Consider the following 21244-nt stretch of genomic DNA (forward strand, 5'->3'; position numbering starts at 1 on the left):
CTAGGTCTCAGTTTTTTCATCTTTAAAATAAAGATATTTAAATACGTTTTCTTTAGAGTTGTGTCCTTCCATGAAAATCCTCTAATTGAGTATGATTAAATAAACATATTGGAAATATGGAAATTCAGAAGCATTGAAAATGGTATTGTGAAGATGTAACAACATTTAATGAGATGACTGCAGAATGCTTGCCTTGAGCTAAGGTTGTTCGAAAATGAAATGATTACAAGGAAGGACTGTGCTCCAAGCTACATGGCTGTACTTCAAAAATGGGATCACTGTCTCAATACAGGTACGGCTTGGGCATCTCTGACTCTTTGCCACCCTCTCATGTTCCAATGCACTCTTTACTTCTGGTGCGCACCATACATTAAGGACGTATGTAGGTGAGCCTTACTCTAAGTGATAAAAGGATTACTAAAAATGTCATGCCATGACTGTGTGAAAACAAAATCATAAATGAAATGTACCAAAGAAGCTGACACACCAATATTCTCTGCTACCTCTATCCTACCAGTTTTTAAATTAGCTTTAGGAACAAAAAAATGTCAGGCATGGGACAGGGTTATAGGAAGAAACACTTGGTGAGTTCCTCATCACATTCGGAATTCTATCCTTTTTTTTTTTGAGACGGAGTCTCACTCTGTCACCTAGGCTGAAGAGCAGTGGCCTGATCTCGGCTCACTGCAACCTCTGCCCTCAGAGTTCAAGCGATTTCCTGTCTCAGCCTCCCGAGTAGCTGGGATTACAGGCACCCACCACCGCGCCTGGCTAATTTTTGTATTTTTAGTAGAGACGGGGTTTCACCATCTTGGCCAGGCTGGTCTTGAACTCCTGACCTGGTGATCCACCTGCCTTGGCCTCCCAAAGTGCTGGGATTACAGGTGTGAGCCACCATGCCCAGCCTCCATTTTTTTTTTTTTTACTTTAGGAGACAGGGTCTCCTTACCTTGCCCAGGCTGGTCTTGAATTCCTGAGCTCAAGCAGTCCTCCCCCGACCTTGGTCTCCTGAGTAGCTGGGATTATAGGCGTGTGCCACCATGCCCACCTTGAACTCTATCCTTTTATATAACTTATCTCCTTGAATTCTTGCAACAGTCCTAAGTGTTAGGTACTCAAATCTCCAAAATGAGGAAATGAAGCAAAAGGGAGAGACTGGGTTCACATTCAGGCTCCAAATGCCACACATCATCTTTGTCATATCACACTGAAGAGCAAAAGAGCTACTTAAGTCTCTTTTATAAATGCAAACTTCAAAGCCTTACTTTTAAGGAATTGTTAGATCATTTTAGACCTGTATGTTTACCTACTATATATTGAAATAAAAACTGGCCAGTGACCTACCTGCTTTAAAACCCTAATGCTATAAAATCAAACTCTCGGCCAGGTGTGGTGGCTCATGCCTATAATTCCAGCATTTTGGGAGGCCAAGGTGGGTGGATCGCCTGAGGTCAGGAGTTCAAGACCATCCTGGCTAACATAGTGAAACCCTGTCTCTACTAAAAACACAAAAAGTTAGCTGGGTGTGGTGGTGGGCATCTGTAATCCCAGCTACTTGGGAGGCTGAGGCAGGAGAATTGCTTGAACCCAGGAGGCGGAGGTTGCAGTGAGCCTCAGATCACACCATTGCACTCCAGCCTGGGCGATAAGAGCAAAACTCCGTCTCAAGAAAAAAAAAAAATCAAATTCTCCTGGCTTTAATACATGTCAAATGTAATAACCTTGAAAAGAGGAAGAGGGTATTGTAAATTCTATGTGACAACTCCTTAGAAAGCATGGTATGTGATATGTAGACAGCTGAAGTTCTTAACTCTTTTTTAAAAATTAGAGTTGGTTTACAGAAAAGTGATAGAGAATTAATATTTCTCCTTCAAACAACTATGACTCAAAAGTGAGTTCTTAGACTTAGAAATTCATCCTGAACAACAGTGTATCATCTCTATCACAAAGCTACCAGCATCTGTGAATTGTGATGAGAATAAAGGAGACAGTGCTGGGAGCAGTAGGAGACCCCATTTTGATGGGCACAAAGCAAGCACATCCATTTTGGCCAATTTAAGGACCCACAAGTTTTCCTTTCATGATCCTGCAAGCTTGCCTTTCTTTGACTGTTCCCTTTCCTTCGTTTGTGTCTTTGTCCTATTCTTTCCATTACCCCTTGTTATGGACTGAGTGCTTCTGTGCCCCTAAAATTCATTTCAATATCCTAACCCAATATGTGTTGGTATTTGGAGGCCGGGCCTGTGGGAGGTGATTAGGTCTTGAGGGTAGAGCACTCAACACTCACAAATGAGACTAGTGCCTTTACAAAGGGCACTGATGCAACCTAGAAGAAGTAGAAGAAGGCTCTCACCAGACCCCAACCATGCTGGCATCCTGATCTCAGACTTCCAGCCTCCAGAACTGTGAGAAATAAATTTGTGTTGTCTATAAGCCACCCAGTCTATGGTACTTTGTTACGGCAGCCTGAATTGACGAAGAAACCCCTAGTTCTATGTATACAGTGGGCCCTAGAAACAAAACCAAGTAATAACAACAAAATGGAATTTAAAAAGATGTATTAAGTGCTGGTTCTGTAAGGCACTATGCTAAGGGCGTCATGCGTGTTCACTCATTCAACCCAGCAACAACTGCAGGAAGCAGTGTCACTATTTTATAGGTAGGGAAACTGAACAGAGAAAGGGTATGCAAACTGCCCAGGGCCACAAAGCTCTCGTGATAGAGCATGATTTGAGTTCTGGGTAGGCAGAGCAACCACGTGGTACAATTCTAGGGGCACCATGTCGTGATGTTCTGTGGAGTTGCTCTCCAGAGGCACTTGGAGCTGTGTGCTCTAGCAGCCTTTTGGATCAGCCGTGAACTTAACTGTTAGGCTATACTGTTACTGTAGACCTTATTCCTATGTTGAGGGGTGGACAGGCATACATTTGCGAACCTGTACCTGGGGCCTCTAGTGACAGAAGCCACATGGAAGCTGGTCCTCATGCTGCTCCAGGCACTAGGTCTGACCCCTATCAACAGGGACTCATTTATCTTAAGGGTGCCTCACTGACTTTTTTTTTTAATACTTCTTTGCCCTTCCCAGGACTACTGCCACAGTACAGCCAGGTTCCAACTTCAGGGGGAGTGAGCCTAGAGGGTGGGGCCTGAGTGGTCAGCTGCGGAGGGAGGAAAGGCACAAGCACCGTCTTTTCTGAGTGTCTCAAATCTTACTAATGTCAAAATCTCAACCATCATTATTATTACTAGCACTGAGGTTTTAAGGGCCCACTTTTTCAAAATGGGCTCAGAAAGGGGAACCTTCCCCTGCTACTGCCCTCATCCCTCCATCCCTATGCCATGTTCCCACCTTGGTTTGCTATGCTTGGGCAAGAAAAACGACTTCCCAGTTTTAGTCAGTTGATTTCCTGCTGTGCTTTGTGGGGAGCCCAGCGGCACTAAGTGGTAACAACAGTTAATTAATTTCCCTTTCTAGATAAGGTATTTCTGTGTCCCCCTTGTCCCTAGGCCTCAGGTCAGGAGCTTGTGGGTACGAATGAGGCCATATTCACCTTAATTTCTTAATTTCTGTGGCTCATAATTCCCTCTGGTATTGTTCCAGGACCCCCTTACTATGTATACATTTCTAGGAGCTTCTGTGAGGTCTGTCACACATGCTTAAGATCAAGTCTGTGCCCTTTGAGTGTAGCTACTCTCTACTGTTAATCTGTGCCTGGCATCTGCTGGGATGGCTGGGCAGCTGCCCTGACCACTGAGCACCCAACCATCTGTTGTCAGACACAACAATTTCCACTGGTACCTGATGCTGCTCTTCTGGGAGAATGCTGCTCCACCTGTGAGGCCAGCTCATATGTGACCTCAAGCTAAAAAAGCTTCCAGGGACCAAAATAGCACTGCATTCTGCCCAAATAGCAATGTCAGTTCTTGCTTATTGCAAAATTGGGGGTTAAGTGTAGTCCCTCTTGATAGGGGTCAGATCTAGTGCCTGGAGCAGCGTGAAGACCAGCTTCCATGTGGCTTCTGTCACTAGAGGCCCCAGGTACAGGTTCATAAATGTAGGCCTGTCCATTCCTTAACATAGGAAAGTGCATAGAAACAGAGGGATCCAGTTCCACACCTCCAACTCAGTTTAGGCTCATTTATATTGAATTTGAATTTTGGCAGAAGAAATCATTTACTCAAAGTATTTATTTTAGCATATAGGAATTGTTATTGTTCATCTCTCTTTCTCTCTCTTTTTTTTTTTTTTTTTGTGGAGACAGTCTTACTCTGTTGCCCAGGCTGGAGTGCAGTGGCGCGATCTCGGCTCATTGCAACCTCTGCCTCCTGGGTTCAAGCAATTCTCCTGCCTCAGATTCCCGAGTAGCTTGGATTACAGGTGCTCGCCACCACGATAAGTTTTGTATTTTTAGTGGAGATGGGGTTTCGCCATGTTGGCCAGGCTGGTCTTGAACTCCTGGCCTCAAGTGATCCACCCACCTCGGCCTCCCAAAGTGCTGAGATTACAAGCGTGAGCCACCACTCCTGGCCCTATTGTTCATCTCTTGATCAATATCAAGAACAAAACTGGTTAACCATATATGTACTATAAAATGATAATTGGAAGTCATCACCAATAATATGTTGAAAGAGAAACATGAAGAAGAGATCAATAATTCAACATTCGTTGAAATACAAGTTTCACTTGATGACATTCAGAAAAGATGACATTAACCATGATTCCAGAATCAACTCTAATGTGGTGACCACAAACACAAAAAGACATCTGGACAAGATAAAGTTAAATTTCAAGCAAAGTGTACTCACTAATAACTTAATAAGAGCTCCTCAGCACATTATGGGTTGGAGCTCAAGGAAGACACTTGAATCCAATGACGAATTGTTTTAATTTGGAGAATATGCTAATTTTCTTCTGGTAATAATTTTAGAAAACATAGGTTTTCTTTTCCAGGCAATTATTTTAATGAATCAATTGGGGTTTCAAGAAATAGTCAAAAGAGTTCAATTCGGTTTCAGGTTCAGCAAAATGAGATCACGCATTCTGTTTTTGGTTCAGTTGGGGTCAAGTCCTGTGCCTAAAACAGACTAATAGGAATTGAGATAATTTTATTTTTATGCACTTGACTTCTCTCATCTTTCCTCCTATTTTTCTTTCCCAAACATCTATAAGTCCCAGTGTTTTGATCTCATTGAACTTTTTCTGTATTGTATATTAACTTCTCTCCCCTCCCAAACTGAGTTTATTCTCAGCTCTCTCAGCCCTTTATTGGACTACAGGAACAATGTTCCTTCCTACACACAAGTGGGATATTGATGAACCAACACATTACTCCTTTTATTTATGCCTTCACTCTTATTAAACTAAATGACTACATATTATATCATGCTAATAACACATGTGTGGAACCAGAATGGGAAGCGACTTGAAAGTAACACCGTCTCTCAAAATACAAATGCCCAGAGCAATGCTCAAATGAGTATAAGCACATAGTTAAGTGGTTAAAAATAATGTACATCAGTAAAAAATGTAAATCAGTAAAAATTTTCCAAATAACAGCTTAGACAATTTGTGAGATCAATGATAGAAATGATAATGTAGAGAAGAAAGAATTTATTTATTTAACATTTTCAAATTGCAGCATGAAATTGGTGTTGGTGTTATATTGACTCTTGGCAGAAATGGTTTCTTCCTAGACACATGAAGAATAAGCTCCAGATCTTTCTTACCTGTTATGGTGGCTTTGTTGATGGATGGTTGGTTGCACATGGGTGATCTTCTGGCAAAGACAGAAAAACACAAAGCAGTAAATATGTGGGGCTTATTGATTTGATCGCTCTCTGAGTCATTTCAGATATAGCATTTTACTTTAAAGAATTATTTTTAAGCTTGGACATGCAAATGATTTCTTTCAGACTAGCCAGACAAGTCCCTAGGCGTTCTTTGTATTATGGCTCAGATCACACATGTCCAAAAAGAAAACTGTTCAATCTCACAGTGATTGACTTGGGGTAAATAAAGCTGATGTAAGTGTCACTGGGACATGAGAGAAGAGGAAATTCTTACAGACTTTATTCGCTGAAGCCAGGGCTTATAGACTCTGAATTTGAAAAAGCAGTCGATTTATAATTGTCTTCCCTAATACAGGGTTAAGAAATTTTTATTGTTGGCATAAATTCTCGTGATTGTCTGTACATTATCAGAAGTGAATGATTTGTTGTAAACTATCTTATAATTAGAGAAGCTATTTGAACGTTTTCCTTTCTCTTTTCTTATACTGAGAAACATCTCTGATATATTTGTTAGAGAGGTATATTAATGACTCGTCCAAATAGATACTATAGAAGCTTTAGAAATACTCTAAGCCAAAGCTACTTAAATAAATTCTATCTTGTGTTCTCTAAGTTTTCAGATGTTTGCCAAGTTTCACACAATGACTATAAACCCCTTGAAGTAAAAAAAAAAAAAAGCATGCTGTCTGATTAACTTATATTCCTTACACAGCCTAGCACAATGCATCCAGTATTCCATCAGTGCTTAATAAATTATGTCGAAAAGAATATCATTTATAAAGTATCCATCAACATTTTTGAAACATAACTTTATAAAGTTATTACTTGTAACTGACAGCTTTTAAAATATAATGAATAAAAATAAAAAAAGAAAAAAAAAAAGAAAAAAAAATATAATGATTAAAAACACTTTTAGATACATTCAAAGATGTCTTTTTTATATATATATATTAGGTATATAATAATTATATATATATAGTGCCTCTACCAAAGGTGAACACTTAATAAACACTTCTTGTGGATCAGACATTGCTAAATAAGCACTTTAAATGAATTATCTCATTTAATCCTTACAATAAGCCTTAAGGAAGTAAGTTTCATTGTTCTCATCTTACCAATGAGAAAAACAAAACTTTGAGAATTTGAAGAACTTGTTTTAAGTAATGAAGCTGAGATTTGAACTAAACGAATGTGATCCTAGGGCCTACGCTCTGCTTTGCTGCCTTAGTTTGAGATGTTTTTGTGGAATCTGCATGCACAGGCTCACATATGTGCCGATGGCATCAACCTCTTCAAATATGCCTTGCTGAGATGATGAATCTCTTAGCAGGGTGGGGGAAACTTGGGGAAAGCAGCCTGTGATTTTGTAAATTCTCACTGGTTCCACTCAGCCTCTGGCTCCCTTTCATTGCTCTTAAGGTTATTGTTATCAATTTGGGATTAACATTTTGTGTTTGATTGAAAATGCACCAGATTTTACTTCTGAATTATTTTAGTTTTTTTAATTATAAAATAAAATGGGTGGGGGAAAAATGGGGAGAATTTAAACTCCATAAACCAAAACGTTAATATTTTAAGCAGCTGCTCTGAAATAACTCTGGTCTATATACCAGTAATTATCTTCTTCTTCTTAAATTTTTTTTTTTAAAGTTTTGAGACAGGGTCTCACTCTGTTGCTCAGGCTAGAGTGCAGTGGTGTGATCATAGCTCACTACAGCCTTGAACTCCTGAGCTCTAGTGATTCCCCCTACCACCTCAGCCTCTCAAGTAGCTGGGACTACAGGTGTATGCCACCATGCTTGGCTAATTAATTTTTTATTTTTTTTTTAGAGATGGGGTCTTGCTGTGTGTAACAGGGTGTTATCTGTTACCTTCTTGCTAAGAGTTTATCATTCAAATAATTGATATCCTGATTATTCCTTTTTAGTCCTTGCTCTGTGAAAATTTAGAAACCATTGATTTTGTCTGGGAATGGTGTTAAATAAATATTTTTACACTCTTCTACAGTTTTGGAAAACCAAATGGTTGACTTAATACTAATTATCTCCTTTTACTATCAATCCTACAATTAACTGGTACTCAGGAACTTGATATCTGAACAAGTAATGGCAGGCAGAAAATATTAATACTTTGATCCATGGTTGCCTCGATACCTCCTTTAATGACAGATGAGCCAGAACTCACTTCTGGAATAAAAAATCTCAAGGGCAAAGCAAAAACAAAAAACCCAAGGTGACAGGAAGCAGTAGTGTGTTAACAAGTCAGCAATGTGCATCTGAATACCCACCCAGGGGCTGGGTTTGGAATGCATTCTTCCTAGACTCCTTTTCTGCAGCAAATAAAAAGGGTGGCTTGTGCAAAGTAGCATATGCCTTCCACAAAATCCAAGGATGAGCTTGGGAATGTTCTAGTGGCTCTGTGAGTGCCCAGCAGGGAAAGTTCTGATTCTTTCAGGGTCATCATGTGATGACGCAGAGTTACAGCACTTTGTTCTCACTGAACAGAATCGAGTTTAGCCGTGAATAGATTGACTCCTACTATTCTGATACCCAAAGAAGCTGATTTGGTTTGAATCAGTAATGGAGGCACAAATTTGCATTGACCAAAAGGAAGACCACAGTGGCCTTTACTTAGAGTCTGCCAGATAATACTGTTTGGTTAGATGTCTCCCTGGGCATTGTCAAGGCAGAGAGGAAGTTCAGGCTCAAGCTATGATTTTCTGTTTTCTTCTAGCTCCTCCTTTCCATTTCAATCTGTTCCATCCCTGTATGTCAGCTGAAAACTTCTGTCTTGCATAGAAACAGGCCTCAGATCAACTCTGGAGCCTGATTGATCAACTATTTGCCTGCCACAGATTTAAATGCTGGTACCCAGGTGACCACATGTAAAGGAAGCATAAAGGGAGTTTCTTGTTCGCTTTTTAAAGACAAAAATCTCAGTTTCCTGGGTAAAATTCGAGACTAAAATGTTTGGGAGTGACAACCAGTAACTTCATTTCTTCTGCAGAGCTGAGACTTTTCTAAGGGGGAGGTGATTGATCTTACAAGCTACCAAATCCCCAAAGCCCAAGGGGGCCGCTGAGCTCAGTATGATATTGTATATGGCCACGTTACATAGAAAATGTGATTGGTAATGAACAGGTACCTCAAAGCACGCCCTCAGATTTTACATGCTGAGTTACTACTTTGCCCTTTCAGTGAACAGGCCTTTGCAGACTGATAGACTCTGTATTATGCTAGGCACAGGGAATACAAATGTGAACCGACTACATCCCTACTTACTGGGAACTGACGGTGTTCAGGAGCATCCCAATAGACAAACAGGCAACAGGAGCACAGAGAGCTACGTGCTAACATAGAAATCAAGTACGAGGTACAATCAGACAGAGATGGAAAGGCACATCACTTTGATTAGGGCTTGTGGGTGTGTGTCTATGCTGGGTATCGTCAGGGGCAATGCTCCAAAAGAAATTTTATTTAAGCTGCAACCAAAAGAATGAATGACAATTAGCCCAGTAGATGAGGAGAGGAAGAAGTAGATGAGGAGAGGAAGAAGCAGATGAGAAGTATTCAGATGAGAGAATAGGACTGCAAAAATTCATTACCTGGAAAAACGGAACCTAATGGGTTCCATTCCAATAGCTTGCATTGTTACATTTACATTGATTTTTAAAAATTATTTTCTATCACAAGAAGTACTTGAATAATGGCCAGAGCTATTTTTGATAATGAAAAATGTGAATCTGGGAGGTCAATTTTATTATTATGAAATGGAAAGTTCAGATTTTTCATTGTTTTTAAGAAGTAGTAACTACTATGAAATGTTATGCACTTAGATAAGTTATAGTTCCTAATACACTTATATTTACTATCCTCTTAATATTGATTTAAATGTTTTTTTTCCTTCCGGAAAATTATTTGAAGTTGGTATTTTAATATTTTATTTCTTATTAATAACAGATTTTTTAAAAAAAATGGACATTGAAATAACAGCAAACCAGTTTTCCATTTAATATTGAAAAATTACTTTTATCTTTTTAGATTTTTTTGCCTTTATCAAGAACCTGAAATGATAATCATTTCCCATCTTTCAAATGCTTTCCCTGTTGTCATATAAACCACAATTCTATTAATTGCTCCATGAATGCCGCTGATCTGAAAGTCAGTAACAGCAGGAGAATCAAAGATCTTCGCTATGATATGGTGCTTCTCCAAATCATCGGTGTCTTGAGAGGATGACTTTCAGCTGATCTTAAGGTGTGATGAGATTATTCACCCACAGTTAATTTATGAAGTAAGCCGAAACTATAAAGTTACCCTGAGTGTAAATAACTCGGTAGAGGACTGATCATGCCAGGTGATTTCTGACAGATGGAATCACCATATTTATTTGTCATACTGCTTCATTTCTGATATTAGAACCATCACCACGAAGTATTTATAGAAAATTAACAGGACATCATATGACTTAGTATACACAGACAACATGGCAACAACACAGAGAAGTCTAACATATTGCCTTGGGCTCAATCAAGTTGAGAAAACTTATTTAAAAGTTCAGCAAAAAAGAGGGGGAAAAAAGGATATCTTACTTGCTAGGTGCTCGATCTTGCAAATTAGTTAATGCAGCAAAGTTGTTTCGTACAGTTCGCAGACTGGCCAAGACCTACAACAAAAAAGGATTCTTGAAACTTCTTGAGCTAAGGCCATTTTAAATACACTTGAAAATGGTTTGTTAAGAGAAAACTTGATATTGCTTGCAACTTAGTTTCATATACCACTAAAGAATCTCCCAACACTTAGTGAAGTTTGTAGGTATCCACACGAAATCCGGAGAGGCCAGACTGCAGGGATTTTCCAGAAATCTCTCCACATTGTCTATGCACATGGTGACAGTAGCAGCAGTTTCCACAGTATTTCTGGGTTCCTTAGTCACCAAGACAATATTCCGGGTGATACACAGATAACATGATTGCATTTTATGCACATTTCAAATAGTATAATATAAAATGCTAATAAATCTCACTTTAGGGATAAAAAATTCCCTACTCCCAAATCTCTTCAAAAATTGATGAAGAATCTCATAATTTTAAGTTGGCAAGTGAAGTGAATTTTAAACTGTTTTTTTACCTTTGCCACATGGCTACTCTAGCTAGTAAGCAGACATTATTTTCTTTTGTTAAGGTTATCTGAATTGTGCATCGTAAGAAGCTCTCAGGGATGCATTTCTTATGTAAAATGCTATGCCCTGTACATGCACAATGCTTGGCACACAGAAGATACTCAATAAAAATTTGTTGACTAAATGAATACATAGACACAACATGCCCACACACATGACAAGGCAGGACCAATAGGTGTCACTATCTCTAACAGTCACTTTTTCTAATTCCAGTTGGAACTAGAAAGTAGCCAACGGACTGGAAGTGAGCCTAGGAGAAGGTTCCTAGAGCCTTATCTCCTTCTTCCCTCCTCTCTTTCTCCTGAAGTGGGCAAGTTTCCCCAGGGTCAGACCCATATTAGATGGGATTATAGGTGATTTGGGTGACAGCTAGAGTGCTAAGTTTATGTAAAACACAGATTCCAAATGTCTGAGTAGGTATTACATAACAACCCAGACTGTCTGGCTCTGTTATGTAGTAAATGTGTGAACTTGGACTAGATATGCAACCTCTTTGTACCTCAGCTTCCTAACCTGGAAAACTGGGATAGTGATACCTACCTCGTAGAATTGTTGTGAGGAGTATATGGAATGACAGGTTTGGTGCCAAGAACAGTGCCTGGCAAATAGAAAGCATTCAGCCAATATTAGCCCATGATGGCAGCATTACCTTTGACTTAGTGACTTGGCATGCACATGGGAAATTTACTTAATGCCTAGCATTGGTAATTCAAGAGTCTCCAAATTTTTAATTGCTTCAAAGTTTCCAGAGTTGTTTTCAGAAATGTTTCATCTGGCACAGACCTAGACTAAAATCAGTCTAACTTTTTTTCTAAGACAAAAATGTCCCAGACTCTGTTTTGTTGTTTTTTATGAAATTGACATTCATTTGTGTAAGTCAATGGAGGGCTGTGTACGCCTTGGGACAGTGACTTAGAGAATTTTCCCCTAAAGGAGTTAATGCTGCTTCCTAAGAAGCCAACCGTGATTAACTCAGTCACTGGAAAAACCTGGCTCATTATCTCATATAAACAACCCATGGCTCTGAAAGGTCATGCTGCCTATGATGGAGTATTCAAATAGCCGACTGCTGACATCAGACCACGATGTCTTTCATTAGGCATGAAATCTTGAATGATGCAGAAGTAAATCGGATAAATGATCCACTGTCATTAAATCATGCAGGCTTAATTTATGTTTTAAGAAGTGAATATCAAACATACTAACGAAGACTTTAAGATAAAATCATTGCACCAGCTAATCGATCCCCTTCCTAGGCAAAATTTTTAACCCCAGAATTCTGAGATTTTTCTTCCAATACATAATAGTTAAGTTCATTGCAGTTGAAAAGAAAAATTAGTTCACCAAAGAAAAAATTTCTGTAGAGGAGTTTTTGCCTCTATTATAATAAACTTCTAATTTAATAAATAATCTAATTTAATATTATTTTGTCTTGGTTTTTAGTTTAAATTTATTTATTTTTGTATAATTTATATATTCACATGCTTCAGAATTTAAACAAAAGAGTATAAAGCAAAATGTCTCCCCTTCAATGATTAAGATAAAAATCAAAATTATTGTTACTTCCGAAAAGACGCAATAGAAACAGATTAACCTGGGGAGGGACACTCAGGGGACATTAAAATACTGATAACTATTCTATTTCCTAAACTGTTCATTTTAGTATTATTCTTTACATTTGACATAATTACCAGCTATATTCTCTTATATATATGAAATACTTCAAAATAAAAAGTGAAAAAAGAAATCTGTCTTCTGGTCTCTCCTTCAGACAATCAGCTGCCTGGCCACTAGCAATCAGCTTTTAGGTTTTCTATCTTAAAGTTGTTTTTTTTACAAACACTGGTGCAATAAATAATCTTGTACAGAAATTACTTCCTAGGCATGCCAGTATTAGATTATTTATTGTGTGTAGGTTTTTTTTTCTTTTGCAGTAGGACAAACAGTATTTTATAAATTTTATGTTTGGTGTTACCTATTATCTTCTACAGTATGACACGTATGCTGTTGGCAGAAGTGTAAATCACATTTCTAGACAAATCTTATAAGAGGGTGTTGTCTTGGGCCTCGCTGATTGACTCTTGGTGTCGTCATCACTGTTATCACTGTGTTAGTCTTTTAAGCTTTCACTTTGCATTGCAGGGCACAAAGAGGGAGCATCTGTTACTGTAGGCTGTGGGGAGAACTATAAACAGTTTTACTGAAGCCCCTAAGTTAAAGTTCCATTGTTCTTTGCTTTTGTTCAGGGCAGCCTTCACTTCCCCTGAATTCGACTCTTTAAGAACTGTAGTCAAAGCTTTAATGCTCCTTTTACAATCGTCGTTACTCCCTAATGCTTGCTAACCAAAAAGGTCCCTGAGGTTTCTTCCACAGAGCTCAATGGTTAGAAAATTAAGGTCATTTCTTTCTCTTCTGCCCCACCAAGCAAAACTATAGCCAGTCAATGTCAAAAATACATTGAGAATAATGAGAAATATATATTCCTTAGGAAAGAAATACTGGTAGTTTTACAGAAAAAATTTAGACAAAGATGGTTCATGTATTAGCCCATGGGGAAGGATTCAATGTTATTTACGTACACTACTCTGGGATCTTCTTAGGTGCTTCTAAACATTTATTAAACAATAAGAATCACTGAAAATAGCAGGAAAATGCAGTTATCATTTAACACTTAAACAGCTGAACATCATAGCCTTAAAAAAAAAGAGGCAAACAAATGGTTTCAAGGATTGTTTTTCATAACCATATACACTTGCTACCACTAGATGGCGGTAAAACACAGACCATGAAGTTGAGGTGCCACTGGCCGCGGAGGAAGCGGCGACCCGCACTGGGAGAGATTCATTACTTCGGTTTTACCTCCGGAAAAAGCTGGAGTCAAGTTATGCTTGTTTACAAAATAGAAAGGTCATTTTTATGAAAAGAAAACCTCTTTCCAAGTTATGTTTTGTTTAAACCCTATGAAATTGCTGGTTTGTACACCAGAAAAGGTTGATAGACAATTTTATATGGTTCGCTCTTAAAAAGAACTTAGATGTCCAGAAGATAGTAGTTGTAATTTAAATTAATTAAGGCTAAAGAAAAGCTAAAAATTTAGCACCGACTGAAACGAGGTGACCATCTTCTTTCATAGCCTGGCAGGGAGGGCCTAGCACAGTCTGCAAGCTTGGGGATGGTGATGAGGCCACAAGATCGTTGCTGCTGGGTGAAGTGGCTGAGGGACAGGCAGGAATATGAGAATATTGGTTATATTTTATTACCAACTAAATGGTAATATTCTATAGTATTAATAACTACATTTTTATCCTAGAAGTATCCCAGGTGCTGTATTTTTGTTAGAGTAAAGGTAAACAGATGTAGTTGTTGTTCCTACCCTGTATTTTATTTATTTATTTATTTTTTTGAGACGGAGTTTTGCTCTTGTTGCCCAGGATGGAGTGCAATGGCACGATCTCGGCTCACCCCCAACCTCTGCCTCCCGGGTTCAAGTTGTTCTCCTGCCTCTGTATTTTCAAATCAGGAATATCTTCTTAATCTGAATGATGTGAGGGTTTCTCCAGGGATCCAGCATAATGCTTGGGTTTTCCTGTTTTCTCTTTCATCAGAGTCTACTTCATTTAACATTACACACTTCCACATGAGAATTCTAGTCAACTTAGAGTTTTACTACAGGGTAGTTGTGTCGCAAATCCTGGGATCACTGAGCCCGGAGGCAGCTGACTGCAGAGAAGAGTTTCCTACAGTTTGTCAGCATTGTGCCTCCTTAGTGCTCCTTGGCCCCCAAGAACTCTGGCCAAGAAAAAAAGGTCAGTTGCCGAGTGCACTCCAGTGGGATTCCTCTCTAGCCTTCGTGCTAAGGAAACACCCACACCAAAAGATTTCAACACAAACACAAGAGAATACTTTAACAATTGAAATAAAAAACATATTTAAAGCTGTCACTTTTTCTGAGGACCAAAGGGATTCTGAGCTTATAGGGGAAAGCATAAGAAATCAGAGGTGGAAAAGAGTTTAGGTTAAACACCAGCAAGAATTTCTATCCCTCACAGTGTTTTAGACAATGGGATAAACTATGGAGAGATACTATAGGATCCTTTCTGAAAATTACATCTATCCTAGATGTTTCAGGCTTTAGCCTGGCCAAAAAAGTGCAATATATCTTCTCACGGCTTCCTAAATTCTCTTGTAATTTAGGATTTTACTCTTTCAACGTCAAAGGAAACCATGATTTGGAAAGACCAGGGAGGGATCCTTTTGTGTTTTGGAGATGGACTCAGGCATAAAGAAATGAGTTCTGAAGAAGAGGCAGAAGATGAGATGGATTTGGGAGAGGATCTTTGAACACTTTAGACAGGGAGGGCCATTTTTGGAGCCATGGGAAAGAAAATATGCACAGAAAAATAAATCTAAAGGGATATAAAGTAAAATGTCAGTAGCAGTTATTTTGGGGTTTGGAATTTTAGAACATTTTCCTTTTCTTTTTCTTATTATTTTTCTAAACTTTTTATGCAAAAAGTTTTTGCTTTGTTTTGTCTTTTTGAGAAGCATAGCTTTTTCACTGGAATTTAGTTGGAATTTCAATCTTCAAAGCATGCTGGTAAAAAAGGGTAATTCTTTGGCCTACCTGGCTAAATATTTTTCTGAGTGACTTCTAAAATCTATTGTTTTCTGTCCTTTGGTGAAAGCAATTATGGTATATCAGGACAAATTAGATTGGTATCACTTCAAGTGACATAAATATCTTATGATTTCAGTTTTAAATAGTTAATGCTAAAATAGCACTTACCATTAAGTGGTAAGTGCTCTACTTTGTATTAAAGAAAATTTGAGGAGTTAGTGATTGGGTCAGCAACATATGCCAATCATGTCCAACAGGGTTTAAGAGAAGGCCACTCAAACATACTCACTGGGACTTCTCTTTTAACCCCTCCCCATAGATGCTCTACCAGTGGTGAAACTCTTCAGGGTTTAACAGTTTTTTGTTTTGTTTTGTTTTTAATTCTAGTGGGGCTTTCCAGGTCTTATACTCCAGTAAAAGGTCATTTGTGAAAACCGTGATGAAGCCACTTAAAAAAAAAATCGGCAGCCTCTCGAGTAATGACCACTCCCTACAAGATGTTATGAGTCACTTAGCTAATCATAAGCAAAGCCTTAATATATTATGGGACTATTTTTAGGCATCAGATATGCCTATAAATTAAGAGTTGATTTATATTCAAAGTTCTAATTTCAAGTATATTAAGTACACAACTTTTTTATTTAAATAGCTTACTAACATGGACTAAATTATATATGTGTGTGTATTTCCCAATATCTTGAAATTCTATTAGTTTTTTTTTTCTTGGAGATTATAGGTACACTACAGAAAATATCTAATCAGGTAAAAGACTAGGCTTCCTTGGAATTTAAGAGCACTGATGGCAGGGTTCAAGTCCAATTTACTAATCTATTTGTTGCAGATTAATAAATATTACTTGATGTAAAAGACCATATATCATACACAGACCTTTTTTCATTTATTAAATATTTATATATTTTTTTTCTTAAAATAATACCTAGATCATTTGGTTAGAAACAAGAATAGCTGCTTGAATGAACTCAAATTGGAATGATTGGTTCTATGTTTGATGATGTTACTTACTTTGCTATGCCATATTTTGTCTGTTCACGTCTCTCTCAGGTCTTAGATATAGAATTATAAGTTTTCTGTCTTTCTTTTTCTTTTTTTCTTGACAGAGTCTTGCTCTCTCACCCAGGCTGGAGTGCAATGGCACGATCTTGGCTCACTGCAACCTCCACCTCCCGAGTTGAAGCAATTCTCCTTCCTCAGCCTCCCAAGTAGCTGGGATTACAGGAACCTGTCACCACGCCCGGCTAATTTTTTGTATTTTTAGTAGAGACAGGGTTTCATCATGTTGGCCAGGCTGGTCTCGGACTCCTGACCTCAGGTGATCCACCCACCTCAGCTTCCCAAAGTGCTGGGATTACAGGTGCGAGCCACCACACCCGGCCATAAGTTTTCAATAGTAATCAATTAAAAACCCTTAGTTTTATAAGATTTTGCTATCACATAATATTATTATATCATACAAGTGTAAATTTTTTGGACACAGAAATATAGGTACTAGAAAGAATTCATAATCTCCAGCAAAACCTTCAGCAAACAAGATATTAACCATCTGAAAAGGATGGTGATTGTATTTTATTTTTAATTGCCTGCATTAATTTAAAAAGTTACTATTATACATTATGTTACTTATGAATTAATTATATTATAGGTCTAAATTACAGTAATAAAAGTTTGGAAAGTTTTAAAAAGTAGAACTATACATAATCCTACTATCTAAACCCTATTATCCATTTAAAAAAATAATACTTATGACATTTTAGAAATGAAAGAACAGTTTCAGCTCTATACATTTAAACCAATGACAATTAAAGTTTTTATAATATTATATTTTCAAGCAATTGTGCCTAGCATTTTATAAGCGTGGTATTATTTCAGTGTCTTAGCAACCTTATGAGGTAGGTACTCTTGGAGCTGTTATTTAACAGAGGAAGAGACCAGGCTTGGAAAAGCTCAGTGACTCGCTCAAGTCCATTTAGTTGGCAAGAGGAGGTGAAAGGGTTTTAACTAGATTTGACTGTCTTTCATCAAGCTCAGTCCCCTAACTCTGCCAGTTGAAAAAAAAGAGGACCCAGAAAATTTAAGTGAGTTGTCCAAGGTGCAAGAACACCTTGATGTATGATATAGGCCTGATTATAATTTTTACGACCTCTCAGGATTACTTGCATTTCAATATTTAACATTTCTTACTCGTCAGTGTTGGTTTTAAACCTGCTTCATGCCCCAGGTTAAATCAGTTTTATCTCATTCTGCCTTTAGTTGTCTATACCAGAGACTCTCAACTTCTCCTGCACACTGGAAAAATACTGAGGCCTTTAACAAATACAGATGCTCGGATCAGATCTCCAAATTTTTGGATTTAATTGACCAGGGCTGCAGCCTGGGCACTGGGATAAGAGGTCTCTAGGTTAATCTAACATGCAGGTAGGGTTGAGAAGTATTGGTCTATACATAGAACATCTGGTCATCAACTCTTTCATATATATATTCCCAAACATTTTAGATCATGTTATCACCTGCTTGCACATATGTCATGTGGTTAAAGTATTTTCATGATTTGTATGCCTAGAAGGAACAAGTAAACATCAACACATCACTCAGCTAAATCTCTGCACAAATGGCATATGTAAAAAAGAGATAAATAAGGTATCGGGTTGAATTGGAATATTGAATTTCAAGCACTGATCATGTACTTAATTATACTAAACATAACTTAAGCCATGATATAGCCTTCTGCTTCCAGTGCTTATGTCAGTATGGGCCCAATTAAGTATATCCCTTAGCTAATTTATTATTTGAAGCAAAGACACTCTTTGGTTCTATGGGTTTATAGGAAACAGATTAATATAGCCAAAGTCACTTTCTCTAGCATTGCTTTTGAATTGCTTGAATGAACCAAGAATTTGTATTTATACTTGTGCTTGATTTAAAATTAAATTAAATTAATAACCCAAACTAATCCTCCAAATTAAATTTTTACATCTGTGAGAAACCTGCCCATTCACCAAGCTGTGCTTACCTGAGCAAATGGAGTCACAATCAAGTCATCTCCGTGTCTGAAAAATAAACCAAATCCCACATTAGAAATCACCAATAACTCTGTGCTCAGTGTCGATCAATATTAAATGGCAAGTTCCACTTTCATGAGTTCCCATAGAGAATTACAGTGATTCCATCCTTATTCTTCAGCACATGTTCTTCCCAGCAACTGGGTTAAAAATATGACTTCTGGGATGTTAACAATTGTCCAACTCCCTGGGTAAAAAGAGGGGCTTCTTGATCATCAGCCAGGGTCACTGTTGCTTTTTAGGCACACAGGATATGCAATAGTAGAAATGGTGTTCCAGCAGTGGGGCCTGAGTTTTACTTTTGGCCTCTTACTGTAGATATTAGTAAGGGGTGCTGTGGAAGGAACCAGCAACTGCAGTGACTTCAGTGAGAGAACCCTTGTCCATCTAATATTTGAAGGTGATTAGCATGGAGTGTTCCACATCATCCCATGTAAGTCTTGGACAGGCTAGGAACTGTAGATGATATGGGACTGCATCATACACTAATAAAAACCCAGTGAAATGTTCAACTGACTCACATCCCAGCCACTGTAGTTACTGGGGAATGTTACTCCGTGTGTGCTGTTGCTGCAGCAACCCCAGCTACACCGTGCCTGGGGTATGGGTGCAAGGTGTCAGCATGACGTGTCTTGGAGAGACAGGGAAGGGCAAGGAAAGTTGTGCAACATTCCAGTTAGAGGAAAGTGAGAAACTGGGGCCCAGGGTTCTTTTGTGGTATTTCTTAGCATGAATAATTTGAGACAAGGATTTCCAGAGTCACCATCAGCTATTTCTTGATCTAGCTAGATAAAATTCTTAAATCAAAAGTGAATGCTATTATTCAACACAGACAGCTCCCTGGACACGGCCCTGAGAACAGTGCAAATAAACTTTTCGCTCACTCATGAACAATCTGGAAACGACCCGAGTGACCCAAAACAACAACCATGAAACATGCTGGGGCACAGGGAGCATATGGATGATGTTACTGAATAAATTGTTACCAATAGCTAGAATAGGTGCTGTGGTCGTCATCAAACCATGTGGAGATCTTGAAAATAAAAATGTGGGAAATAAAAGCAGAAGAAGGAAAAAACAATGTAAAGAAAGCATGTGTTATTTTACACCCCCTTAGTTCCAGAATCATGTTTTTCAAGGGGCACCTGCTCTTTGTAGAGATTATTCATAGAACTCTAGAACTCTAAGAAGGTAGGAGATTGGGTTTTATGATCATTTTATAGAGGAGGCAACTGAGGTTCAGAGAGGGCATAGGGTCTAAAAGCTAATAAGCGGTAGAGGCAGGATGTCAATCAAAAAAGGTATTTTCCCATGTTGATGTTTAATTGCCATTGCAACAGTATTAACAGGTGGGGGCCTGTGAGAAGTAATTAGGTCATGAGGGCTTCACACTCATGAATAAATTAATGCTGTTATGGTGGGAGTGGGTTAGTTATCGTAAGAGTGGGTTGTAATAAAGTGAGCCCAGCCCCTCACGCTTTCTCTTTTGCATGTGCTCACTTGCCCTTCCATTTTTCCATCGTTTGGGATGATGCATCCCAAATATCCTAATCAGATGCTGATGCCATATCCTTGGACTACCCAGCCTCTAGAACTGTAAGATATAAACTTCTTTTCTATATAAATTACCCTGTCTGTGCTATTCTGTTATAGTAACAGAAACTGGACTAAGATAGTGTTCTTCTCTCATCAATAAATAATTTACATAATTTACCTTGGCTATCAAAAAAAAAGGTCTTCTGAGGTCAAGCCCAGAAAGGCTCTTTCCTAGAACAACGGCCCAGGGTAGGAGCAGGCCTGGTGCACTGAAGTGTCAAGGAGGCCATTGAGCCCAAGGGAGCCAGCAGAGAGGGATGAAGCCAAGGAGGCAGAGCAGCTGCCTAGATGAGAAAGAAGCAGATACAGAGCTGCAACGAGAAGCTCGGTGATTCTAGAGAATGCCATGCAAGGCAGGAAATTCAGAATCATGGGTGGTAATGAGCCAGGCAGCAGATCATGGAGCCCTTGTATGACATGTACAAGAACTTGGATTTTACTCTCTGATGGAAGTTTGGGTTGGAATTTCAGCTCTGCCACATACTAGGTGTGTGAAATTGTGCAAGTTATTAAACTTCACTTTCCCTTGGCCTCTTCATCTGTGAAATGGAGATAATAGCACATACATATAGTGATGTTTTGGGATTCAATAAATTAATAATGTTAAGTGCTGAAAAATGTGCTTACCACATAGTAAATGTTCAATAAACATTTCTATAATAATAATTAGCAGCAGTAGTAAAACCTTTTAAATCATAATGATTTTTGCTTTCCTATGCAGTCAGGAAATTGCAAAGACTCAGAAAACTGATACTTCACTAAGAAGGACTCTTGAGACCCTGTGACAGGTCTATAAAAGATTGAGGGCTTTAAAGGGGCAAAAATGGAAGCAGGGAGACCAGTGTAGAGAATAGAAGAGATGAGGACCTAAACTAAATCAGTGGTAGTTGAGAGAGAGAGAGAGAGAGAGGGACGATGACAGCATTAAAAGCTCTGGGGGAAAGAAAAAGTTCTGGGGAAAAAATGATATGAAAATTTCAAA

General features: G+C 38.5%; 1 protein-coding gene across 6 annotated transcripts in view; it reads right to left on the reverse strand.

Annotated features, from left to right (window-relative positions):
* Nucleotides 1-21244, reverse strand: part of PDE4D (phosphodiesterase 4D) — a 1542529-nt gene that overhangs the window by 204201 nt on the left and 1317084 nt on the right. For all 6 annotated transcript variants that reach the window (XM_054555584.2, XM_063724112.1, XM_063724113.1 and 3 more), the window contains 3 exons: nucleotides 18618-18654; nucleotides 10382-10455; nucleotides 5728-5777 (listed from right to left, as the gene is read on the reverse strand). In XM_054555584.2, coding sequence (XP_054411559.1) covers nucleotides 5728-5777; nucleotides 10382-10455; nucleotides 18618-18654 — 161 coding nt within the window. The remainder of the gene's footprint in view (nucleotides 1-5727; nucleotides 5778-10381; nucleotides 10456-18617; nucleotides 18655-21244) is intronic.

Source organism: Pongo abelii, chromosome 4, assembly GCF_028885655.2.
Source record: "Pongo abelii isolate AG06213 chromosome 4, NHGRI_mPonAbe1-v2.0_pri, whole genome shotgun sequence".
Classification (NCBI taxonomy): domain Eukaryota; kingdom Metazoa; phylum Chordata; class Mammalia; order Primates; family Hominidae; genus Pongo; species Pongo abelii.